Here is a 27,638-nt window from a genome sequence, read left to right on the forward strand (position 1 = left end):
GGCCAAGTTTTAACAATATTCAGATCACAGATGACATAAAAGCAATGAAAATTGTATTTGCTTTTCATTTAAAGGCCAAAACCTGCTCCAAAAATGGTGTATTTCCATCTTGCAACTCTGAGGCACCTTGTGTGTGAGGTTAAGTATTGAGCTGTTTTTCAGGAGTAAAGGTGTCACTCAAAGCCTTCATGTGTATATGCCTTTTGGTGTTATGCAGAGCTGTTTGTAGCAGCTTATTAGGCTTTGTGTAAAGGCTAGGTTGCTGTTTATTAGCTTGGTGTCCATCAGAGCCCTTAAATGCACTTTCTGTCCCAAGCAGGGTTCACTGGGTGTATCTCTACCTTAAACCCTAGTTTAGGATGTGTTTAATCAATACAACCTCATGCCTAGTTGCAGGTTTCATTTCTAGCCATTATGTCAGTTTATTCTGTAGGACTGTCTCATATTTAAAACTGATGCATATAGCAGTAGTCTTATTACTATAAAAGCAGACTGTCTCCAAAAATGTGGAGAAAAGTAACATGGGAGAGTTTGTGTTCATTTTGATTCTTTTTTCCTATGTTACGCTTGCTTGTTAGTGGTCACTCTTGGGTTTTCTCAACCTGCTAGCTACAATAGCAACTTTAAGGCAAAATAAAAACTGTGTAAGACATGGCTACAAAAAAGGAACTGATTTTTGAATCTTACCTTGACTCCTGTTTTGCCATGCTTGCTTGCTGACTCCATAAAGGTGTTAGAACCTGCCCTTTCTGGCAGCCACCCTGTGCAGGAGGAGTCTGCACTTCATGGCATAACTGCTGTTCCCAGGGAGTTGTGCTCCAGGGGACAGTGGGAAGTCAGGAACTGTGAGGCAGCTGCATTAGTTTAGGATGCAGTACCAGAGGCTGTGGGGATGGTGGAGCCTTGCAGAAGATGTGGTGCTGGGGGAAGGTGCTGTCACTGGGCCTCGATCCATGCTAAGCAAGTACAGTGGTTGCTGCTGAAGGAATTTGTGCAGTCATTCCCCAGTCTGGTTTATTACACTTGAGTTGGATACACAGAATAATTTAGGTTGATTTGGACTACTAGAATTACTTATTTTTGATGGAAATTGATTCAAACTTAAAGATGTGAAAATTGGAGGCCTAAGTGATGCTCGGTGAATATGGGAAAGTTCTTGGTGCTTTCCAGAGCCACCTGTTTGCCCTGCTTCCATGCAGGAAGACAAAGCAGTGATGTTTTATCCTGTGGACTGCCATGCAAAAGCTCCCAAAGGAGAACTGGGGCTGGTGGCTGTTAGTAGGAGTCTACCTCTAAAACCTCCATCCTTCATTTGTAATGAAGCACTTAATGAACGGTGTGGTGGGACAAGAGTCATCATCAACCATAATTGGTCAGAAGGGAGCAGCTGAATTCAATTTCCTCTTCCAAATCTCACCTGGATGTTAGTGGAGACATTAGTAGGGCCTAACTGCACTGATGACCATGTGTCTAGAGGGCTGTATATGAATACTCTGCTTTAGTGTTTGTGAACATGAGCAGAATTTTCCTAGATTGTGCTAAGCTTTATTAATCAACTCATCAAGATCTGAAGTAAAAAAGAATGGGTTTCTTAATCTTGTAAGGCAGAAAGCAAGTGAGAACAATTGCAAACAGAAGACCCAGAAACAGCTGCCGCACAAAACATACTTGGATCATTTTATTTTCACTCAGTCTTACTTAGTTCTACTGCTCAGATCTGAAGTGTGGCACAGTAGGAAGCTCAGAATGCAACTGAGTATTGCCTAACAGTAATGAGACTTAGCTACAGCATCTCTTGTTAAATCTTGTTAATTGGGACAAGACAGCCTGGCTGCACATCATTGTGTTGAGATTTAGAAACACTCTATGGTAGTTACAGTAAAGAGGAACAGCAAGACACTGATAGCTGCAATTTTTTTTAATTGAAAAAAACACACGCGTGTTTGTTTAGACTCTGTAGTAGAGGAAGGATTTGTTGTAGCCTTTTGGGTTTCAAAGTAGTCATGCATTCCTGTAAATTGGTGTTTCTCAAACCATGTGAAGGCATGACCTCCCTTTTTGTATCATCTGTCTTTATTGGCAGCAGCTCAGTTTTCTCTGGGGGAGGGAAATCAGAAGGCTTTGTAATTACTGGCTACAAGTGTTTATGGACAGTGAGCTGTGTCCAGCAATTAAGAGTATTTAGCTGTTCCCTTCCCAACACAAACACTTCCAGACAGTAATTACAGCCTGCTTTGCACTTTTCCGTCCTTGAGGAGGATTCCCCATGGCCCTTTTGCGACTCCTAAGGGTACTGTTGCTTAGAATTTGAGAAACACTGCTGTAAACCAAACAGGAGCACGAGATAATACCTAATTTATGCAAAGCTGCTTTGCAAATAAGGTGCACCATATGCTCTGAAGACTTTCCATGCACTGGATACTTTCTCTTCTTACACTTTTGTTAATTGGTGTAGCGTGGCTCGTTCACACAGTATTTCAGTATGGCTGCATGCAGTATATCAGTCTGAGATGCTGTGTTGCTATTCAGCATTAGCACCTGCATAACACATCAAAGAAAAATGAGACTTGCTGTTCGAAAAAAAAATCAGATTTAGCTCTAATGTTACAGGACACTGTACTGTCCTTTTATGTATTCATTGCTTCTGCTCTTAGTTGCCTCTTGCTATATGTTATATACCAAATTTCAATTAGTTTGCATGCAATCAGCTGTTTAGTTATGGCAGGAAAGAGATGTCTTTTGTGTGCTTTTCACTGAGTTGTATTATTTCCTACTGTATTCGTTTGTGATTCTAACCATTCCAGGGGAAGGAACGTTAAACAGGTTGTATTCATTGTTCTAGGATTTACAAGAACCTGAGATGAAGTGGCACTGTGTGTTTTTTAGGATATTTTCCAACCCTACCCATGCCAAGGCCATTAGCTGAAGAACATCTGCCCTGTAATATTCTTGTGTGGAAGTTAGAAAAATAAACATTTGAAGGTTGCTATTACATCGGAAAGAACCTAAGCCCATGTGCAGTTCCTGACCTAACTGTATTTAATGCTAAGAAGCGCGTGGCCCCTGTGCCAGGAAGGCTCCTCACTGCTCCTCAGACAGGCTCTGCTGGGAAGCCGTGTCTTCCAGGGCCATATCTTCTTGGCTGGCCCTCCTGCACTCCACGTTCCGACTCAGGAACAGCGCATGGGCCGGACCCGCCTCCCGCTGGGCTCTGGGCTCTGTGGTATCTGCTGCTTCACAGGTCTCAGTGGCTTGCTGGAAAATAAGAAGGAAAAAGTCAACTAGTTTAGGAAATTTCTAAGTAACACTTCAGCTATTTTTTGAAGTGATGGGTGAAAAAAGTTTAAAAATTGACGTAGGGATGTCATTCTGTGAAACTCCATGGGATTCTTAACATGCATTATTCACAAGGGAGTTCTGAAGAGGTACTTGTCACACTTTGTGTAACGCATAAATTTGGAAGGAAAAGCAGACCAGGAGCTGGAGGTTTAGTACCACAGATGTACATGTATAGAGAACTGTAAAAGAATTTGGATTGAAAAGGACTTCTGGAGGTCATCCAGTCCAAACTGCTGCTTCAAGCAGGGCTGACTTCTAAGTTGTTAAATCGGGTTGCTCTGGAGCTCGCTTTATACACCGAATTTTAAATCCAACTTACAAAGAAACCTTTTCATCAAAACTGGAATGCAGTTATCAGTCTGCAAACGTTAAGCACAGTGCTGCCCCACTGTAAGGAGTCCATTAGGATAAAAGCATTCCAGAACTTTGCTGTGTGAACGTTGAAATGAAACGCTTCCTCTTTACTGCTTTCAAACGGGCACCTGGACTCCGAGCACTTTGGCCAGGATTCACCTCATCTAAATTTCACCATGTGGTCTTGCTGTGTCATTTAGGCTACCAGTGGTTGGCAGAGAGATACAAGCCTCCCAGGGGAGATTTTCCTCCTAATAGCTCCAAGGATGAAGGGGATGGAGGCCTCTTCACTGAAAACAACAACAACCTACTGAGACATCATGCCCAAATTTTAGATAGCCAAAAGCTTGACAAGGTGAATCCTACCATTACTACTCACTATCACAGACTGGCTGAGTTCTTGCAAATTAGGCCATAAACTCCTAAGAGCTGGAATTGTGCCTTCTCATTGGATATATTCAGCTGTATGTGTAGAAATATTAATACTTATTACTGTAATGAAGCAGGATTGGACCCAGGTGAGTAACATTCAGCTGACTCCTGCTGAAGTTCATGCGAAACTCTAGGGAACCATACCACACATGGTATTTTTGGGTTGAGAGCAAAATACACTCAGGCCAAGGGGCTTTTCACACTTGAGGTTTGGAGAACTCTTTGGAAATTAGGCAAGTTATACATGGTTCAGGAGCATGGTAACAGAAAAGTGCTTGGGACTAATATCTGCAGACACCTCCTGTCAACAGTCTGGTTTCCATTTCGATAGGCCAAATGCAAAACTCTGCCTAATTATGTTGTCTAATTGCAGTCACCCTTTATTTCTAGTCCATCCTCTCATGTTTTTGCTTTCTGGTGCTGAGGTCAATCTTCAAAATTCAGGGCAGCAATGGATAGCAACCGAAGTTAAATAAATACACTTAAATAAACAATAAAGCAGTAACTACTATGTGAATTGAATTTTTCATGGAAGATAGGAATAAAGCTGTGAGTATATTGGGAAGAAGGCTGGAAGTTTTTTGTGTGTAGTGTTTTGCTCTTTGAAAATGCTTAATCACAGGGCATACCAGTTTCCTTTGGTAAATATTTCATACAGGATTCCTTTGACTAACTTTCAGCAACAAGGTTTCAGGTCTTAGATTGAATTTCTGGTCAGATGGAGGGACAGAACAAGTGCACTATTCAGGGGAAACCATTCCTTTTCCGACAGATAAAATAATTTTAAGTCCTGCTGATGCCTCAAGTTTTAGCTTTCCTGTTTTTGAGATTCTGTGCTGCCTACAAGTGTAGCTCTGAGCTTTATATTAAGTGCTAGTAAGTTCTCTTCGCAGAGTAGGCAGAAAAAACAATCCTTTTCCAGCTTGAGACCAAGGACAACTCTTACAAGCCTCAGGCCCAAAAAGTGGGGAACTGAAGAGAGCAGACAGGAGGATGGGGCTTCATAACCCGAGGCTGTAACTGGACAATTATCCTAATACTCAAATGGACCAAAAACTTATAAAAGTGTGAAACTTGTGACCAGTCATCCATTTTGGGTCCATCTTGGTGTAGCCCTGGCCAGGCTCTTGTACTGGCCAAGGTGTATCCTTTAAGGCCTTTTAATAAATACCTACTTTATTGTTTTAGCTCTGTCTAGTCTCTCTTCTAGGTCAGCCTCTCAAGGCATCACTGTATAACACTTAAAGCAGGCAAGGAAGGAGCTATTTAGTCTGCTGGGATGGTACTCATCACCTTGGCTGCAGAAACTGGAGATGTAAGTCCCTGTTTTGAGTGAAAGGAAAAGCAACTTTGCCCCAGTTTGCAATTTCAGGCGTATGTGTAACAGCCCCCCCCCCCATCAGTTACTCACAAACAATCTCACAGACACACTAATACTATACAGTCTCATTGTGATGCAGCAAAATCCCAGCACTGGTTTGAAAAAACCTGTTCTCTGACCACTGAGAAGGAAGAAAGAGGACAGTTAAGAAGCAGACAGGTGAGCAGAGCAGGACTCCCACTCAGTAGTGCTGTTTCAGCTTCAGCCTTACCCGAGCTGCCTGGCTCGCTGCTCTGGCAGACGGCCCCATGGCAATGTTCATGCTGCTGGAGGACTGCGTGTCGCTCGTGTTGCCTCCGTCCGCAGCCGAGAGCCCAGAAATCACCAAAGCACTCGAAAAACTTCTCTTGCCAAACAGCAGGCTCAGAGTTGAGCTGGTGGAGGAGGCCAGGCTGGACCTGAGCATTGCTGCAGCTCGGTCCTGCACAGTCAGCTGGCCAGCAACAGGAACAGCAGGGGACTGAGAAAACACAGATGTTGCAGAGTTGTGGAATGATAGCTGACTACTAGAAAGCCTTTGGGCAATTTCGTGGGCAGATGTAGACGTCTGGATGAAAGGCTGCCGGCTTTCTGCAATTGGTCCAGAGTGACTTGAAGCAGGGGGCCTTTGGTTTAAAGCAGTGTGTGCCTGGACAGACTGACTCCTGGGTTTTCTCCTGCCTTCAAAAGAAAGATTAATATATTTAAGTAAGTGGCATTCTGATGAACTCCATGGCATTGACAGTGTCCCATGTGTACATATTACTGTTGGCATATTACCACTGGTTTTATTAGCATAAGAGCTCCAAGAACAGCAAAAGTAACAAATGCCTATACCTATGAATCTTTCTGTGTTTTCCACTACAGGTGTTCTGAGTTTTGGTCAAAATAGCTCTAGAGGTTGTGTACTGAGTCAAAAGACAGGGAAATGAGAAGAGACCCCAAGCAAAGCACTCTAATCACAGGCTCACAGCTGTTCTGCTACGTACAGTTTAATCAGCCTAGTGAATGACTGAGCATAGTGTTGCTGTAACTCTGCTCCCCTTTGACAACCACACTAATGGAATGTTGAATATCCACCTTATATTGGCTTGGTGTAATTAAATGCAACAATAAAACAAAAATCCTCTATGTTAAAACAATGGCACATTTAAAAGAATTATTCCTGCATATGGGGAGAGAGAATGTGAAAATTCAGCCAAGTGGAAGAATACAGCATTCAAGTCACAAGACAGTTTTTAAGACTTACAGTAAACTCTGAGTTTCAAGAGAGACATTTACAATACACCACAGACCTGAAAAGATGTGAATGCTTTTAGGTAGGATACACTATTAGAGGTCTGAATGTGACCCACATAAGACTCTTGTCCCTTTCTGGGAAGCATCTCTATGCAGCCACCACTGGATACAGGAAGTAGATTAGATAAGCTATTCTGACATGCCTAGACAAATCCTTCTGTACAAATACATCCCCATATTTAACATTTATACCAACACCTTCTGTCATTCAAGCAAACAATTTCTGTATTTCTTATGCTTGTCTATTTGAATAGCCATAGAATGAAAAATCAAATGTAAAATCTGGTGGCCAGTGAACCCACCAGAGGCCAGCTTGTACTCCTCAGGCATTCTGCCATGGGTTGGTGTGTGCCACAGGCCCCAGCAGAGTTCAGTTTTTGTAGACAGGCTCTAACCCAGGCACACACAGCAAACACCCAGTCACAAAAGTACCTGCTTGTTTTTTTTTGCTCTCCAGGAAACTCCAAACATTAACACAAGCTGGCATTTTGGTTTCCTAGCTGTAGCTGTAGGGTGAGGAGTTGATGCCAGGAAATCTGTTGAGAACCATCAACACAGAAACAAGTTTTTCTGGCAGGCATTCCCAGGCTGTTGGTAATTTTTTTTTCTTTTTGCTTTGGTTTTCCCCAATACCTGAACTCCTCCAAATACTGAAATTTTTCTGGCATTAAGGAATATAAATCTCACACTATCGTCTAAAAACATGACTGCTGAATTCATGCAGCTTCCAGCAATGCAGAATTTCATATCCAAGCCATTTACATCATATGGCTGAAACATGATGTTTTACATCCACAGACATGCTTTTCAGAGGCTGGCATCATTATCCCCATTTTTCAAATGCTGAAGCAAAGAGAATTTAGGTAACTTGGCACAGAGTCAGTTGAGCAGAGCTGGGCTACAACCTAACTGGAGCTCACTAAAAACCCAGTTGGTTTGGCAAGTGTTGGACACTTTCACACCTCATTTACAATGTATCTTTAGCTGTACTTTTATATTCCAAACAACAAAAAAAAATTTTCCTAAGTAATAAGAGCCCCAATATCTCTGCTGGAGAATGATGGGACAGAAATGGCTCTTGGAAGCTCCTGGACAACACTCTCAGGCACAGGATGTGATTCTTAGGGTGGTCCTTGCAGAGCTAGGAGTCAGACTTCGATGGTCCTTGTAGAATATCCACAGAATATCCCCTCCACCTCAGGATATTCTGTGATTCCATGGCCCCTGCACTGCTCTGCCAGTGCCCTCTGTCCTTCACGTGCAGTGAGGGGCACCAGCCTGGCCGCCGTGTCCGCGGCTGCGCGCGTGTTTGGCCTCCGCAGGGATTCAGGCTCTTCAAACCCTGGGGTTTGCTCAAGTGCTTTGGTTTATACACCTGATGGTTATTTCAAGAGGTTGCCTTTCTTAAATAAAAAGAAAGGACTGGATTTAAGAACAGAGGGGCTGCTGTGTTCCTGTGCAGCGTGGCTAACGTGGCCAAACATCTGTGATATAAATTGGGAAGCTGACCCCTGGCCAAAAGTATTCCATATTCATCCCAAATGCAGTGCTTGGAGCATTGGGCAGGGGACCACCCACATCTACACCTAAAAATCTCTGTCCCTGAAAATACTCAGAAAAACAAAGGCTGGTCTATAAACTGCATCATGAAATAAGGAAACTTTGGGGGAGAACCCCACATGTTTCCAGTGCTCCTGATTTTGGCTGAACTTTTTTATAGGGCTTTGCATTTTGCAATTTTGCAGACTCAATGATACCAGGCTGCAAAACACAGTATGAAATATAAAGAAGTTAAATGCACTTGATGCACAGATTCTGAATTTAGAAGGCATTGCTATGATTATCTAATCTGCTGTCCTATATAGCATGGGCCATAGGATTTCCCAGAATTATTCCTGTGTGGTTTTATTAATTGTTACTGTCATTTTTAAAAATGCATCCTGCATCTCCAGTTACGGAGAATCCACATTAACCCTTAGTCTCTTGTTTCACTATTTATTCACTCCCTTAATATTAAAAATTTGTTCTTGATTTTAAATCTGAATTTGTTTAGTTTTGTTACATCCAAGTCTGCTGAGACCAATGGTCTTTGGTCACCTTTTGTTGCCCAGGTAAACACTTACAGACTACAATCAAGGCATATCCTACAATACCAATTGCTGGAAAGCATTTTATCATTCAATACAGGACGTATTTCCCAGAACTTTGGTCATGTTTTGGCTCTTCTTTGAAGTGCTTCCAAACTAAAAATGTCCTTAAATTAGGGCACTGGGACTGTGCATGGCAGGACAACAATATTATGATTTTTAACAGGCATGGATAAGTTCTTTTCCAGTGCTGTGGTATTGCCTTGATGTCCCGATACTTACTGAAGATCGAACAGAGCTTGTTTTTTAACCAGGTCTCTTAAAACCTTTCTTGAATGAGTCGTTTGACTTTGCTCAATTAAGCATATACCTTTGATAGCCACTCCTTCATGTTCTTTGTAGCTGTTAGGAGGGAAGGAACTGTTTCATGATCAGATCATAGAAATATATTATCTGTGTTTTTTCCCCAGATAAATCAGACATTTATTTTCTCATTTCTACATACTGCTTATTGGCAACTCTGCCTTTCTATACAGTGACAGATCAAGACCACTGCTAGGATTTCTGTTGCTTCTAAATACTCCTTAAAAATAAACAGCCACAAGCTCACTTTCCTCTTTTTGTCCCTAATGGTCCTAGGCAAATAATTCTTCTTGTTTCATTCTCTACAGTATCTGAGGAGTGAATATGGATTTCCATTTGCTACCATTTCCTTGGATTTGTTGTTCATGTCTTAACAAAAGCCAGGTTGCTTTTCTTATCTAAGAGTGACTTTGTCTCTTGATTATGTTTTTCTGGGCATCCAATCAATATGTTCTTTTAAACAACTCACAATTAACTTACTTTATTGTATGGTATGCTCAGGATCATTATATCACAATTAAGCTCGCTACTCTGATTACTGTTGTGTCAAGTTATGAGTATGCACATGGGGATTCCTCTAACACAAGACACAATTAAAAGCTGCAGTTATTTTATTCTTGCAATGTGATTTATATTCAGGGCAAAATTTATTCCAGTCCTGCCCATTATCTTTAATGATAGGTCAAAAGATCTAACAGGAAACAAACAAGTGTCAAACCCCTCAAGTTCTCTGCTTTAATTTATACAATAATGCTACAAACTTATTGAATTGTAGAGATGATTTGATTTATATTACAAGTCCTGATCCCACAGTGATAGATCTCACAGTCACCCACTGGCAAACTTAGAATTCTAGAATGGTTTGGGTTGGGAGGGACCTTAGAGCTTGTCTCGTTCCAGCCTCCCTGCTGTGGACAAGGACACCTGTTACTAATTAGGTTGCTCAAAGCCCCATCTAACCCAGCCTTGCATACTTGCAGGAATGGGGCATCCACAATTTCTCTGGGCAACATGATCCAGTGCCTCACTGCCCTCACAGTACAGATTTTTTTCCTAATATCCAATTAAACACCTAAACCTCTTTCAGTTTGAAGCCATTCCCCCTTGTTCACTCCATGTTGTTGTAAAAAGTCACTTCCCATCTTGTGAACTCCCTGCAGGTACTGGAAAGTCATAATTAGGTCACCCCAAGGTGGGGTGTACAAACCCAATTCTCTTTGCCTTTCCTCACACATAATCATCCTAGTGTTCCTTCCCTGGACCTGCTCCAATGAGTTTATGTCCTTCCTGTGCTGGGCACCCCAGAGCTGGATGCAGGGTTCCAGGTGGGCTCTCACCAGAGCAGAGGGGCAGAATCCCCTCCCTGGCCCTGCTGCCCACGTTGCTTTGGATGCAGCCCAGGACACGTTTGGTTTCATGGCTGGGTCATGTCCAGCATCTCACCCACCACCACCCCCAGGTCCTTCTCACAGGGTTGCTCTCCATCTTTTCATCCCCAGCCTGTGTTGATACCAGGGATTCCCCTGACCCAAGTGCAGCACCTTGCACTGTTAAACTGCATGAGATTCCCCTGGGCCCACTTCTTGAGCTTGTGCAGGTCCCTCTGGATGGCATCCCATCCTTCAGCTGTGTCAACTGCACCACTCAGCTCAATGTCATCTGCAAATTTGATGAGGGTGCACTGGATCTCTTTGTCTATGTCATTAATGAAGATATTAAATAACAGTGGTCCCAGCATGGACCCCCGAGGGACACCACTTGTCACTGATGTCCATCAGGACTCTAGACCATTGACCACTACCTTCTGTGACTGTCCAAAAAACTGCTTATCCTTATTACTTAACATACATTTCCAATGTAAAGGCTACTACTTCCACCTTGCGAATATATCTGAAGCACTTTTGAATCCATAATTTGAGAAGGGCTCAGCTGTTAGTTGACAGAATGATTGGCAACATTTAATTTTCTCTTGGTAACTGCTATATAGACATAAGAAGCTATTTTCCATTTGTTTGTTCTCCACATAGGCTGATGAGCAGCCAAACCAATTCCTCAAATAAATTGCCATGGTCCTTCCAAGCTAATTAAGATTTTTGCATGCTTTCTTTCTGCTGTTCCCAGACAACAATAAGCAGAGGTTCACTGTGGTACAGGCTCCCTGCATGGTGTGTGTACACTTCCTCCCATCTGCATTTCTCATTCTGGCATTCTTAGTGGCACCTGCTAGGCCAAAAATTACCCATAATGGACTTTGACAGTGGAACCTTTGGTGAATCACTTTTGTGTTACACTCTCCCAGTAAATACCTGGAACAATATCAGGAAGCCATCTCCTACATGTTCTTGGTCATTAGAAGAGACAAAATGCACTCTCCTTACAAAATTACTTTTCCACTGGATTTGAGGACTCCCCAAAGGCACCTGCCCATGTGACCCCCCCCAGGAGAAGACTCCAGAGAAAGGCAAGTAAATTGTGCACGTACCTGCCCGCTGGTGGACCTCTTGAGATGAAGTTTGCAGCTGAGGGGTTCCATCCCTGGTGGGCTGTGAGCTACTGCTCTGGCTTGAATTCCCTGTGGAATTGTTGCTAGATGAAGACCCCCCTGCACTATCCACCTCTTCAACATTGCCTCTCTCGTGGTGAGCTGCTGCATGGCAGTCCTTCCGCATTCTGTTTGCAGGAACACACACAGGGTCAGCCTCTTGTTGCACATGAAAATTTGTGTCACCACTGTTAGGTGCCCTCAAAGACTGTTCTCTCTCACACCACTGCAGGTCTTCTGACATTTTATGAGATGGCAAAGACAAGCCTTCTTGGAACAAAATTGTATATGACACAAGCCAATTGTCTGTGTTTATTGGCTTTGGAATACTGAAATACTGTAGGGATCTTTATCTAATGTTACAGTGGTCTTCCAAGATTAACTTCTGCATGAGGTAACCAAGTAGCAAAGAGGAATGTGCTGAAGAGAGCTCAGAGGGATGGGCTGCGTGGTGGGAAACTAGCATGTTAAGCCTTTAGATAAAATATTGACATTTTAACACAGGTCTTGCTATGCAAGCTGGCTCCCATCATGTCTCCATGGTGCCCTGCCTTTCCTCATCTACAGCAGCTACAGTGGCAACAGGGCAGGGAATGAGGCAAGGGAGCTGTTGTTGTGTGAAGAGTGCAAGTAGGAATGGGAGATGCAGTGTCAGGTACTGATCATGCACAGCCAGGGGAAGTCAGGCAGTTTTGGTGAATAGCAAGTACATTTTTAGGTGTGCTTTGGTCAAGAACAATAACTTAGGGGTGGATATCTAACTGCCAAAGCTTCGGAGCATAGCTCACCAAAATCCACCAGCAAATTTACTTATGGCCAGAGTTACAGAAAAGATACCCTTATTTAGATGGCATAAACAGTAAAATTCCATGGAATGAGGGAAGTGTCTGTAGTGCAGTGTGATTTGAATTACTCTTGTTGAACATGTAGAAAGCTTTGTCATGAATGAGTTAATGGATTTTCTTTCTGTTCTGTTTGCAGCACTGTTTTGTTATATTCTGAGTTACTTTCAATTAATTTTTTTACTCATAGATAACAATACAGAATTACTCTCCTTTAACAGAAAATACAATGAAACCAAGACGGCAGGGTCTCTTATCAGCATAGCCAAAATTTAACACCTACCTTAACCACTTGGATTTGAACCACTTTTTAATGTTGTCCAAACTGACAGGTCCCCCCCAAATGTTCCTCAGTTGGCTGTGTGTCCCAAGGTACGAGGTGGTTAAGGGGGAGACGTACATTGGATATCCCAGTGGCTGATCACATGAAGAATTAATTAAGTTCCGCAACACCTGTTTATTGTTCTGGATGCTTCCTCTCTCCGGGTTACGATTGCGTAAGAAAATCAGTTCCTGCTGCTGGCCAGCCCAAAGCCCTCTGACACACTCCTTGTTGACCTGCAGGTGGGTTAAAACATGCAGATCATGCAAAAGCATTTGCTGCTCAAATGCAGAACTACAGGATCTAAGTAGAACAGCAGTGGCTGAGTGTGCAAACACATCATGATGTCTTTGCACCAACAGCTTTTTATTAACTTCTGCAGCTACTCCCTGGTGAAGCCTGGAATGTTATTTCAGAGATGCAAACATGGGTGGCAAAATGGAAGTCAACTGAAGAGAACTCTTTTGGCCTCCAGTCCCTACTTTAAAAAACACTATTAACTTCTCCTTTCAACCACATTACCCAGAAATAGTGCTAGTTACCACAGCCCTAAATTACTGCAATATTAGAAAGATGGCACATGTACCTTGATCACCTTGAAGCTCAGGTAGCTTTTGTGGAGCATGATAACTTTATACTCATCTGCTCCTTCATCTACCACGTGTCTGAGAGTCAGCAGCTCCTCCCGGTTGGACAGGACTGCGCTGCGCCAGGCCGGGTCCCCTTCGTGACAAATCACAACCTTTTCTTCAAAGGATTGGATGGCTTCGTACAAAACTGCTGGGTCCTCATACTCATCTGGGCACGTGAACTGGTCCTGCTCGTACAGGAAAAAGTATTGAACAGGTCAGGTACATTCGTGAAAACACAGAAACTATTGACAGCAAACAAAATACTGGCTTCCAAACAGTTGCCAGCTGGCCCCCTCCAAGTGACTTGACACTGGCTAAAGAGTGTCTTTTGGGAGCTTCATTTAACAGTGACAGAGAAAGGTACAATTTCAGTTTTATTGTAACCTGTTCTGATCCCATGACTACACTGGACAAAGGCACTTGGAGAATACCAGCTTATCCTTTTTTTTTTTTTTTAATGGAGTGTGAAACTGGGAGGCTGAGCTTTTGGCTAAGCTGGAGAGAGATATCACCTAGGACAGTCCACAGTTCTTGTGGAAAATCTTATTTTTATTCACAAAACAACACCAACAATAGCACAGTCTGGAATCCATCAGCAAATACCACAATACTGAAATTTCATCCAGCAGCACCATGGCCAGCGATAACATCATAAAGATCTTATTGTGTCAAAGAAGCAGATACAAATTCACAGCAGTTCAGTAAGTAACATCCAGAACAATTATAAATATCACTAATGATAAAAGCATATGATACTAAATCATAATGTGCCAGAACAGGAACAAAATCAACTCCAAGCTATACAGAGCCTGACCTGAAATTAGCAGTGAAATCAGCATAATCAATGGATTTCCCTTCAATCTAGAAACCATCTTTGTAGTATCCACACAAGTAAAATATGATATTTTCTGCTTTCTTTTGATGAAAAATGCAGGGTCAAGCTCTGCAAAGTGGTTTCAAATGGGCAGCTAGGGGGGCTCAGAAAAGAACATCGAGTGAATGCAAAATAAATAAATGCCAAACTCTTCCATCTTGGTGAAAGACATTTCTTAAAATAAGGTGGCAAGTACTCCATTTCGCTTTTTTTTTTTTCTCCTTTTAGACAGTTGCTAAGGCATCCCACATTTTCCTTAGAAAACAGACACAATAGTAAATGTTAAAAATGAATACATAAATAAATACCCTACCTGGTGCAGCTTCAGAGACATTCGGATTGCTGGGGCAACAACCTTATGCAGCAGATCCATGTCAGCAAAGACCCACTCATCTTTGGCTGCTATCCGGAAGTCTCCTTTAAACAGTGCATGGAGCCCATAAAGAAAAGAGTCCAGGCTGGAAGAGAAAGGCAGCAGTCACTCCCAGAAGCCATTCCCATCTCTCCAAGGCAGATCCTACAGTCACCAGGCTGGTGACCCTGTGGCCCAGGGTGAGTGCCTGCCCTGGATGTAAAGCAGGGTCACATCACATTTCTCTGACACAAAAGCATTCCTTGGGGGAGGCAGTTTCTCTCTGTGTGCTCTGTAAATGACTGGCCATGAGATGAATGGAATGAAGGATGTCCTCAGGATGGGTGACAGAGTCACAGAGTGCCTCAGGGCGCTGCTCCTCTGCAGCTGTGCCAAAGGGACCAGGTCAGAGTGCCAGCTGCACTCCCTGTGCAGCCAGCAGAAGCTGCTTCCTTATTTGAAAGTTTATTGATCAGTCCTGTTAGCACTACTCCTTGTAAGTGAAAAATAATAATAGAAAAAATACTTTCAGGAAATTTAAGACCTTTCTCACGACATTCAAACCTAAATGTGAACATTAAAGCAGATGTACTGAGAATACTAAATTTCAGAACTGTTTAGCAAACCAGGTGAGAGCAGGAATCAACCAACAGGTGCTTCCTACTCAAACAATGAGCCCTAAAGCAAACACACAATGGGTTTCTTTTTTGTAACGTAGGAAACCAGATGTAGGCAGTTCTGCCTGGCCTTGCATGATGGCTTACCAGGAACTGAGATACAAGCACAAGGTAAAAGCTACAAAAACAAGGTAGTTGTTAGATGATGGTTGTGCAAGGGCTTTGTGAAGGGAAACCATCAGCCTTCAGCTCTGATCTGCACCCTGAATTACAGGACTCCCATGCCACTGTCACTTGTATAATGCTTGTAGGTTACTGCTGTGCCAATGTTGCTCTGAAGAAGTGATCTAAAAATTGAGGAAAACAGAACCATCAATTAAAAACAGGCATATCTTGCAAACCCACAGGACATGGTTTCATCTACCTGCTAAGATTTCACTCACTTTTACAACAGTTGATCTTTTAGATTGTAAAGACTCTGGGGAGAAGCCATATTAAGATGTTAGTAGTTTTCATTACTGCTCAGCCTTTCTCTAGAGGACATATAATCTTTCCACATAATTGAGCTTTCTTAATTATTTTATAAAAAAGAAAAAAAATCTTTTCAATATATTCTCTTCTCAGAGAGAGGAAGAAGAGACTGGGAGAAGGCCTGGCCAGCTTCATCTGAAAGGCATTCTAATTTTGCTCTTGGTGGGTAGCATGTCTTAGAAATTAAAGTGAAAATACATATGTTGTTATCAGAGAAACAACTGGATACTGATTTTCTCCATGAAAGCATCATGTAATACAAATCAACTAAGCAGTGGGACCAAAACTAGCCAGAAAGGCAGGGCTGCTGTCACTGCTGGGAACATAAGGAGTACAGAGAAACTTTTATGAATTCTTAACTGATTTCCATTTATTAGCACTAAGTTATGTATTAAAACATGTCTGTGTGAGACAGGCATACTCAGATCTTCAAAACATTCAAGCATTGATTTCAGTGGGAGTTATTATGTGTCCTCAAGGACTGTGTCCTGGTCCCCACTGACCTTCAATCCATCATCCCCACAGTTCAGAGAATATACTCAAACCCTGCTTAATAGTTGGGAAAGCCCTATGATGAGCCAGCTGGGAGGGTGGGGGGAGAATGGTGAGTGCAGCCACCATGGTGAAATGTGACTTTTGCCCCCTTTGAAAAGGCTACACATCAGGAAGGCTCCTTTCACTTGCCCACCCACCAGAAAACACCAGCATGCACAGCTGAATCCTTGCCTGGAAAAAAAAAAAAAACTCTTCTGTAGCTAAATATTCTTCCTAGGATGAAATTTTAAAAGTTACCTTGAACTCTGCATCTAATGATGATCTGTAGTGGAGTTTCTCCCCACATTACACCCCCTGTATTTGCTCTGAAAAGTTGGCTGGGATGAAGGGAGGAGTAGGCAGGAGAGAGAACTGGGTTTTACATCTTGGGAGGCTCTCGGAGTCAAATCTGAACACCAGAGCAGACACAGAGCTTGCATCCACATTGATGTGCCTTAGAGGCATCAGCAGCAGCCAAACAGGCTGGTGTGCAGAGCAGGATGTGCTGAAGGCATGGCCAGGACTGGGACAGCCATGCAAACTGCAGCCCAGCATCAGCAGAGGGAGCAGGGGGAAGCTCGCACAGCTCTCCCTGGGCTGAGGGGAGGCTCATCCATTTGTCATCCCTCTGCATAATAAGTTCTCTAACTCAGGGGATTTTTAAGAACAAACATGACTGCTACAAGGAGCAAATCAGTGGTGGCAGTAGTTGTGAGAGGCTGAGAGTCAATTATTTTATGAATTGTATTTTCCACCAGAGCGGTCTGGAGGAGATTGCTGTATTCACAAAACTACGGGCATCTTTTATTCTCCTGACAATTGTAATGAGGCTTTTGGGTACATTCTGCCTATAATGTGACACCATCTCAAGCCATTACTTCTGTAACATGCAGCCTCCTTAATCCATATAAGATACAGCTCTCGTTATTCTTCCCATTGTTATGCTCTCTCCTGAAGACACTAATGAGATTATTAGGAAGCTGTAAAAGTCAACCACTTTGATCTCAGGCCTGACTCTCAACCACTTTGATCTCAGGCCTCACTCAAGGTTGTTGCTGTTTTCTTGGCCCACTTTTAACATACCTCAATTAGTAATCTGCTGTAGTTACAGGCTGGTTCAAAATATTTTGAAAACAAGTTAAAGTAAAATTACACGTCAAAGAAACAACGTTAATCTGTAAGAGACATAACTACAGTATCAGGCAACATTTCCAACCCTCTGAGCTAACAACCTGAAAAGCTGCTGTCACAACTGCAAGGTGTCTTAGGACAAGGCTGGTAGGTGCATGGGAACTGTCAGCTCCTTGGAGGTGCAGAAAAGAGAGGATTAAGTAGCACCACAAACACCAGAGGGAGGGCAACAGTGCCAAAGCAAATACTCCCTCCTACTGCACTCCTCCTGCTGCTCCAACAGCTGAAACTAAAAGCATTTAGTGCCAGCCTGAAAGCAGTATGGATACAGACTAATGAGCTGGTGAGTATCTCTGTGTGGATTTTGCATCTGCAGACCTTCTCCAGTGTTAACTGTAGGTTTATTTAAGGAATAAAGGGACAGGCATGTCTGTGAGCTAGTAATGACCTGAATGTCATAGTTCACCTGAAATATCTTCAGTGGTAGCCCTTCTAATTGGATATTTTAGATGGCAGTGGTTGTGAGCTAAGAGTCAAACTTTCCTGCCCTGCTCAGCTCTGGCAGACCAAGCTGCAGTGTCTGCTTGAGCTCCCAGCAGCAGAGCAGCACCAGAGCAGCTGTGGTGCCATGGCTCTGTGTCTTCCCCTTCCCCCAGATGTAATGGGGTGGCCAGGTGGGAAGGGGCAAGTGGGGCCAACTGCTTCCCTGGGTTTCCAAGTGAGCAGCAGCTCCTCCAGGCAGAGGCATTCCTTGGAATGACCCTTTGTCCAAACTGAGCTTGGGGAACCTGAGCAGCCAATCTTGGTAGTGTTGGAAGTATCTGATGAGACATGCTTTATCCAAACACTTCTGTATTTTTCCAAATTTGAAATTTTTACTAAATATTTCTTTACTGGTAGCTTTAGTGGCTGAATAGAATTATTCTATAATTTTTAAACAAATACACAACTAAACATATCACCCATATTTGAATAAATTAATGATAATGTCATGTCATTCTTCAAATTGCATTTTGTGCAGGATGCCTCCTAATGACAGTTTAAAAGAGCAAGTGATTTGCATTGCAATGTTCTGCCTCCTTAATGAATGCACTTATTATGTAATCTAGTGTTAATGTTAGGTTTCTACTGACATTTACATGAACAGGTACAGTGAATAATTATTTACATACATTATATAAGAGCATTTAAAATCTTGGTTTACACAGTGACATTTGCTGATTAATAGATTAGACAAAATCATGTGTAAATGAGTGCAAATTGATAGTTTGCATACACAATGTAAACCTGACTCAACTCTTTAGCCTGCAGTTACATTACCTTTGCTCCACTGCACAGCAGTTGGATGACTGTCACTTCTCCAAGACACAGCAAGGACTAGATTTAGTCCAGAGAAAGTTTCCAACTACCTGCATAGTCACCTCTGAGAACGAAACATGAACTGCAGAGCACCCCAGATTCTTGGCTGGTTTGCTTTTCCTGAACATCTGAAATGCTTCATACAGTGAGAGGAGTGTGATGCCTACCTGGCCCTCACACCTCAAACTCATCCCCAAAGCTCTAGCAATGCTGTACACAAGATGCTCCACAGAGAGAATTAATAGAAAGTCCTGAGATGATGCCCAAGGTAAATTCTTAGGGCTTACCACAGTAACCTAAATCTGTATTTTTGTATCCAGCATTTGAGCACGACAAAATGTGTTAGGAGCCCAGACCTCTGACAAAATGAGCCACACCCCAACACCCAGAGTCATGGAATGGCCTGGGTTAGAAGGGACCTTAAAGATCATCTAGTTCCAATCTCATACATGTGGTACCTCTCCCTCTCATTCACACATCTAGCTGTGGGACCGCCTGCTCTGACCACTCCTAAGAAAACTAAAACCCTCTTCAGCACCAGTAGGCTCTGAAAGGTCCCCAAAATATCATGGCATCTTTTCAAAGAAAAGGATTGTGAAGCATCACTCAAGGAAATGTTCCTCTGGCTCCTGAGGACCTAAAGTGCCTCTGGCCCGTGTTACTGACTGCAGACCTGCAGCAGTGTGAGAGCTGGGGGCAAGGACCAGCAGAACACTCAAGATCTCTCCTTGGTGAGAGCTGCTGTGCTCTGCCAAACACAGAGGGAGGAGTGCCTGAGGACAATTATCAGGAGCATGTCCTTCTGGCCTCATCACCATTCACACTTTGGACAAAGTCTCCTTCCCCTGGCATTCTTGCTGTATAACTGTATTCCTATTGGAGTCTCACTGACTGACTGACTGCTAATTTGTGTTTAAACAAGTTGTGCAGACCTGTCTGAAGCAATAAACACCTTAAGTAGGGTGTCCTTCATGCTCAAGTGAATGTATTTGGGGGATTTCTGTTGATAAAGGTCTTGATGTCAGGGGGGTAGGGTATCCACCTCCCTACTCAGTTAATAATTTCTACTAAATTGGTTTAGTCACATAAGATACATACGTTCTGAAAGACAAGAAGAAATGTATTTTACCCCAAGCTAAAGTCGTGTTTTGTAGCTGCAGCAATTTATAACTTCAACTGTGCTACTCAGATTCCTTTTCTGTTTCTCCAGATCCTTCTGACAGTGGAAATGCATTAAAGGTAATTTAACCAGGTGGGGAAGTGACACAGTTTTTCCACAGTGAAACTTTTCCAGGGAAAGCTTTTGTGAAGTAGCATTGGAAAAGATACCGACAGAAGCTTCCACTTAGTCCCTTTCATGTCACAAAATACATTTTAAAAATACAATGATTTGATACTGCCCTGGAGCACTTGCTTAATAAAAAGAAAACCAGGGCTTAATTGAAGATTATATAGAACAGATTAAAAAAAGGGACAGAGCTGTGCACCTCAGATGACTACCCCAGTTTTTGCCTTTCTGCAGACCTTCTCTCTCTAAGAAAAGTATTTTTAAATATGGAGAGTCCGCTTATCAAAAGAGAGGAAGTAATCCAGTTCATTGGTATTTGTCAGATTTTGAAAAGACATGTTTTAGCTGACTCCTGAAAGTATTACTAAAATCTTTACAGAACACTATACAAATAATTATCCTCAATATTCATACTTTCCATGTTAAGCTTTGGAAAGTCTCTGATAATATTATTGCTCTGTATTAGCTACTAACCATGTAAGCCAGTACAAATAGGGGACATTGTTATTGTATCTGTACTAGAGCCAAAGCATTGTGATGAAGATTTTAAGATCCAGTGGAAAGTATGTGGAATGTCATGACAGTTTTAGGAACCTTTTGTGTTATTTTCAGATGAATTCCTAATATCGCTGTGACCTATCTGTTGCAGGCACAGATCAAAAATCACTTTAATCTTCTATCAAACAAATATCATAAATGCACATAAACTTTCCCATCATGTCCCCAGACTCTAAAATTTGGATCATCAAAAACCCAGGACAATTTAAAAAATACCAATGACTTACCTAACATCACACTAATTTGAGTGAATAGAAATGAAGGGAGAAGAAATGCAGCCCAGAGGAAAACTACTACAGGAAGCGAATGTACAAAGACTAGTAGAAAAGAGATGACAAAAGCCACTTTAGAAAGCAGAAATCAGCAGCACAACAAAAAAATAAGCCACATGAGCCACAAACATTTTGCATGGAAGACATAAAGCAAAATGTTATAAATGTCTCAACAGATAACAAAGCTAGAATGAATATTTAAATAGACTGTTTTAACAAAATTCATTCAAAATCACACACGCTGTCTCTGTTTGCTTGTTAGTAAGAAAAATCCTCTCTAAGGAGCATGTTGATAGAGGTCTAGGTAGCTTTGCTCACCATTCTGTGCCAACACAGCAAGGTCACTTAGAAGCTGTATTTATTCAGCTTCTCCATTGTTACTAAACTCCTGTGCACACAGAGGGTTCAAATAAACCTAATAAACCCCTAAAATTATGTGGGAAGTTAAACTCCATTAAAATAATCATAATTTCATTAATAAAATGCCTCATGTATAGCACATTGTAAATTATACTGTATAAAACTCAAACAACTCATAAGTCCCAGTGAAAATGGAAGAATCCCTAATGAAAATATAAGATGAAGAGCATATTTAGAAACAATCTCAATTTAAGCATATTTTAATTAACCAGATTTCCTATGAAGAAGTGCTTAGAATGAATGAACAAATGAGCTAGGTAGACTGAGAACAGACAAAGCTGCAGCCTCAGGAGATGAGAGGTTCTCCCTTCCTTAGTTGCCAGAATGAAGTGGCACAATGAACAGGAATACAACCCTGAGGAATATAGAGGAGAACTCTTATACATTAATTATTATTTAGCTAACTACAACTCAGATGACAGCAGTTTCTTTCCTTTCTGTAGATTTCTTCCTTCTACTGGGATGCCAGAGGAAGGACAGCATTCCAGCAGCCAGGCATGAGTGAAAACAAGCCATAACCATTGGTACCCATTCTTTCAATTGAAAATTCTGCTCTGCCCTCCAAAGTAAAGACTGGTATTAGTTATTTAGCCAACCACAAAGAAAAAGATGATCAGGAATGACAGAAAACATTTTATGGAGGAATGAGATTTTTCCTTGATCTAATCTTCTCTTGAGACCCCACATCATGTGAAAAAAGACAACAGGTCTTTGTTTTAACATGAGGAAAAAGGGATTCCTAGGATTACCTGATGGCCATGTTGTGAGATGCAGTTCCCAAAGCTCTCCGACCCAGTATACACAAGGCAAAGGAAAGTGTCACCAGAGGAGAATCCTCATCGCTGTCCAGGTGCTACAAAGTTTGAAATTAGCATGTTACTCTAAGTGCAAACATCACATTTAAAAGCACCACAAATAGTGACATTTGTAACATTTGCATGTAGCCAGACCTGCACACCAAAACATTCTTTGCAATTAAACAGACCAAGAAGGAAGACCACCCCCATCAGAGTATTTTTGCAAAATGCAAGCTTGTTTTGCCCGCTGGCTGGAAACAGAACTTTCCATTCTCAGGTAGTGAGATCCCAAGAGCTTTGGTGGTGGTGATGTTTTTAATTTCATTAAAGTCTTTTAATGAAATTTTCACAAAGAAAACTTTGCTACCAAGCAGGAGGAAAAAACTGGAACAACCCTTTATGCATGTAAATCTTCAGGAGGATACATATTATTATTTCAGTCCATGTAATCAGTGATTTCTTAGAGCTTTCTTTGACTCTAAAACTGAAGCCAATTATAATGGAGAATGTAGCTCCTTCTATAAAATATATTGATTTTCTGGATTATGTGTACAGTGAACTTGGGTTTTTTTATACCACCTCCTACATGAAGTCTGCTTCTCTACAGTCAGTGAATTAAAAAACAAAGGTAAAACATGTAACAAAAAGATAAACGTGTGTGTGTGTGTGTGTGTGTGTGTGTGTGTGTATGTGGCACCAGTGCAGGCATTAATTTGCCTTTTGAAGTCTAACTTACTTGTTTCAAGTCTATTGACATCTCTAAATCTATAACTGAATTTGAAAATCTAGGGCAGAGCACAAGTGGAAAGGCATCAATTAACAGTGGATTTCCCCACACCGTGCAATTCTTTGTGTGTCAGATCTTGGGAGCTGAGACATGGAGACGAGAAAGAAAAGAAGTGAAGTATTCCTAGTAGGAGGAGATGGTGTTTTGGAAATGTCTCAGAAGACAATTCAGTGAAAACATTATCAATATAATGATATACAGGGGAACTGGTGGAATGGTACTCAGCATCAGAGACATGAGAAGGAACCAAAGTGGAGCAGAAATATTTGGTGATATTTCAAGAAAGATTCAGTGATGTCACACCAGCCAAGGTCAGCAATGGGATGTGCATTCTGTGACCCTGAGTTGAAAAATGCACAAATACAGCACATTGTGGCCAGGAAAGAGACACTTCTCCACTTTTGCCACTATCAGCAATAATCAGAAAATTAGATGGAGACAATATGCTTGTTTGAAACTGTACTCTCCCTCTGGGCTATTCTGAGTATTCCATGGAAATACAGTAGTGCATTTCTGACAAACAACTGCTGACCATCAGTAATCTCAGTGGCTCAGAGCATGCAGATGCACAGCTGCACAGCTGCACATCTGCCCTTGACCTTCTAGAGCTGCAGCGGCGGCACACATTTCTGTGGTGTGGCTCATGTTTGAGTCACGAGCTGTCAGAGGTGCCCTGTGCCAGCAGGGAGTGTGCCATGCACTCCCCTGCCATCCTGCAACTGTACACAAATATAGGCAAACTTCTGAAAGGGATACACAGATATCATAGACATTTGGCAGATGTACCAATCACTGGCAACACTGAAGGAACTGCAATGCTCTGATGACATTCTATGAATGGAGCCTGCTCTAGCAGTACTTCTGTGAGCACTTGATACATCTGTTCTTTCTAGAGCTGACAAAATTAACATTATTGGAAATTTGCACAATAAAGAACTGGTTCTGTATTCAAAGACTGATGCTTCTTAAGACTCCTTAAGGTAGTTTCCAAAATACATTTTTTTCCATTCCACAAAACCTGTTTTCCTTTTACATTAAAGCTAAAAGCTTATATGAAATAAATTTTATTCTACTAATCCTGAGCAAGTAGAAGAGTAGCCATGCAGCATTTCACTCATATCCCAAGAACTAAAACTAATACTATAAAAAAAATAAATGAAATTGACACATACCTCCACCCTTTTCCTGGCACAGAACTGAATCCAGTCCAGGTAAACACTGCAGAAGCTAGCTCTTGTTATTCCCTGGAGACACGGAACATAATCTTCATCTATGTTAACGTTAAACATTGCAAGGTCACGCTCAATATAATGCCACTTTGCATAAGGCTGCAGTATCTTCTGGATGGATTCATCTTTTATCCACTCCTGGATTTTGGGAGAACTTGCTGTAAAGTATATTATACTCTGTTGGCAAAATGTGCAAATGTTAGTCACTCGGAACTCTGATTAAAGCAGACATATTTTACACAGAAGAGAATAAGCCAACTAGAATTGTAATAGTATATCGATTTCTTACATTTTACTGCTTAGCATCATTATTGCTTCACAAAGTGTTCAAGTTAAAAATATGACAATAATCGATATTGATAGCAGACAACAGAAAAAAACCCAGTATTTTTAATATCCTTGTGCCTTCCATAAAAATCCATACAATGACAGGAATAGAGAGTTCCAGCAGTCAAATATGTCAGTATTAGTGGGATTCTAGAGTCTATCACTGAGCAGGTGATATCAATAATAGCTTAGGCATGTTTTGAAAAAACAGTAGTAAACAGTCCCATCCTCAAAATAGGGCACGTGTCTTCCCTCAGCAGACTTATTGTTTTCTGGGGATGATGCTTTCCTAATTCTTGATTAGCCACAAGGTGAGACATGACCACAGTGAATGACACAAGTCTTTTATTTGTCAATGCAGCAGGTAAAGAATAATAGAATTTTTTTTGTTGGGTTAAAAAGCTGATAAATGTAACTGAGTTTGCTTTTAAAGGACTGAAGGGGGAGGAGCATTCAGCAGGGACTCTTTAACCAAATACATAAATGTTAGAAAGCAGCAACACCTATATCTCATTTTTGTGCCTGAGTTTCTAAGTTTTTCTAACCACTCTGTCTGGACACATTAAAATAATAATAAATAAAAAGCAATACAAAATTCCATATAAACACAACTTAGAGCATATTTTCAAAAGAATATGAAACTTAAGAAGTTCCAGTGTGTTCTATCAGCAGGAAAGTCCCATTATAATGTTCTATAATACTAATTTAGAGTTGGATACCAAAGCAAATGAGGAGCAAGTATACATGGCTGAAGATGATGTAGTCCTAGTTTACCCAGTCAATGGAAATAGTACTAAGCAAATAAATGTATAAAATTAATATATGATGGATTACAGAGGACAGAAGCACTACCAGCCCTTTGAAAAACCCCAGATGCTCTCCATAGTATATTTTTCAAATTGCACAAAAGTAAGAGGAGAATCAAGCTTCAGAGGAAAAAGACAAGTCAGACAGATATGGACAGGATGGACCCTTAATTTCTTGGCATGTGGAGAACAATACACTCCTTAAAAAAGATTCATGCAGAAACAATAGGAGCTGAAAACACAGCACTCAGCAAATACACAGACTTCTTGAATACTAAAAGATGTTTAAATAAGAATATATTGAGAAGAGATGGAAGAGGCACAAGGGAAAAATATCACAGTAGTTGGGCAGGAAATTATTTCAAAATATATGCAGAAGGGCTACAGAAGCTGACCCACTTTGTTTGTGGGGAATAAAAATCCTTCCATAATAAGAAATGTATGCATATCCAGGCTGTCAATGAAACTGCAAATGAAATAAATATGATTTAGGAATAAGATTCTCAGTGCAACTCATTGTTTAAAAGACCAATACAGTAATTATTCTTGAAGGATAGAAGAACTAAAACAAAGCACACATTCTCTTTGTTGATTTTCGAGATAGAGTTTGCTTTTTTTATTATCTTCATCTGTGTTTACAAATAAGCTGATTCAGCTGGGAAAAAAATTAGACTTGCAATCAGACACAAAAACAACAAAATCTTCCGTCACCTAATTAAATTCTGCTCTTGGTAACTCTTACAAGGTATGTTTTATGCACAAGTACATCCTCAGCTATATGGCATTTCTGAAACAATATGGTAAATATTTACAACATTATAAGCTACAGAGAATAAACCAGAAACACTCCAAATGCTCAATGCAATGGAAGTGCAGTTCCTGCAGAAACTCCAGCCTAAGTGATTTTTTGAGTTTGTGTTTTATGTGACCTGAATACTGCCTTATCTATAGTTCTTCTTACAATTACTTTCACACTGTTAAAAAGAGAATGTGAAGGACTTTTAGAATGTTCACAGTGAAACTGCACAGGGTCTTGATCTGCATTCCCCCAGAAGAAACAGCTGGGGAAGGAATGAATTCTCACCTCTGTGTCTGATACTGTTTATTTGGAGGCAAGCATTAAATAAACAGGAAAAAAGCTGATCTAATACATATTATAATCTTCTCACTTTCCAAGGCTGTATTAAAGATTTTACCAAATCTTTTTAAAGCCCCTGTTTAAAAATACAAGGAGAAAATATCCAGGTAACTTTCTTTTGAAGTGACATTCTAGAGAAGGGATTTCCTGAGTGCACCCTCCCTTCACTAAAGGGAGCCCCAGCCCAGGCTAATACCGAAGGTGCCAACAGGTTATTATTATCTTCTGTTTGTCCTTCTCTAAAAAGAGAAGTAGATTAAAAAGACAGACAGCCTGAGAATGAAGACTGACCTTTCTGAGAATGAAGCTCTGTCAGTGCAATATAATAATACTGACTCAAATAAACCCAACAAGAAGAGATTTGATTTTCATGCTTTCAGAGCCATCCGGAGTGCACATGAACTCTGCCCAGAGCAGAGACGGAGCCACAGCACACCTCAAGTGATGTGGAGAGCATTTAACCCACTCCCTTCTACTCAAAACAGGATCAACTAACCACACCTCTATCCCATGGGATGGAAGTTTGTCTAACCACACCTCTATCCCATGGGATGGAAGTTTGTCTGAGCCATCTTACCTATGTCAGCTGCTTCTCAGGTGTGTCCAGAACCAGAAGCTCTAAATTACCTTCCAGTTAAGTTTTTACATCCCATGTGGGGAACTTCACACTTCCCACAAATCCTCCATATATTGGAGGATTTTAAGGCACAAAACCAGTTCCAGTATATAAAGCAAAATTATTCAATGGTTTAAACTAATAAGATGCTGATTTGATTGCAGCTTAGACTAGGATTTTTTCAATCTCATTCCCCATCAAAAGCTGAGTCATTTGCCAGCTTGCACCAGTTTATGTTTCAGTTATTCAGGTTACCTTTTAAAGTAAAGCAAACCAATTGTAGTAAAATACTCATTAAAGAAGAGTTGGTTTTTTGTTTTGTTTTTTTTTTTTTTTTTTTTTCCACTTAGTCACATTGCTTTAAAACAATTTATAGCCACAAACACCACTTCTAAAATGAAAAAATCATGCTCACATGCAGTTTTATTTC

At 41.2% G+C, this 27,638-nt stretch overlaps 1 protein-coding gene across 1 annotated transcript in view; it reads right to left on the reverse strand.

Moving 5' to 3' along the window:
* Positions 1-241: 241 nt before the first annotated feature.
* The window catches only part of PCNX2 (pecanex 2), a 153,282-nt gene continuing 125,885 nt past the window's right edge, over positions 242-27,638 (reverse strand). The window contains exons 27-34 of the mRNA XM_058021546.1: positions 24,265-24,498; positions 22,258-22,361; positions 14,760-14,904; positions 13,527-13,757; positions 12,902-13,176; positions 11,717-11,904; positions 5,718-6,166; positions 242-3,255 (exon numbers count right to left, since the gene is read on the reverse strand). Of these exons, the coding sequence (XP_057877529.1) occupies positions 3,082-3,255; positions 5,718-6,166; positions 11,717-11,904; positions 12,902-13,176; positions 13,527-13,757; positions 14,760-14,904; positions 22,258-22,361; positions 24,265-24,498 (1,800 nt within the window). The 3' untranslated portion in view covers positions 242-3,081. The remainder of the gene's footprint in view (positions 3,256-5,717; positions 6,167-11,716; positions 11,905-12,901; positions 13,177-13,526; positions 13,758-14,759; positions 14,905-22,257; positions 22,362-24,264; positions 24,499-27,638) is intronic.

The sequence above is a fragment of the Melospiza georgiana genome, chromosome 3, assembly GCF_028018845.1.
Source record: "Melospiza georgiana isolate bMelGeo1 chromosome 3, bMelGeo1.pri, whole genome shotgun sequence".
In the NCBI taxonomy this organism is placed as follows: Eukaryota; Metazoa; Chordata; class Aves; order Passeriformes; family Passerellidae; genus Melospiza; species Melospiza georgiana.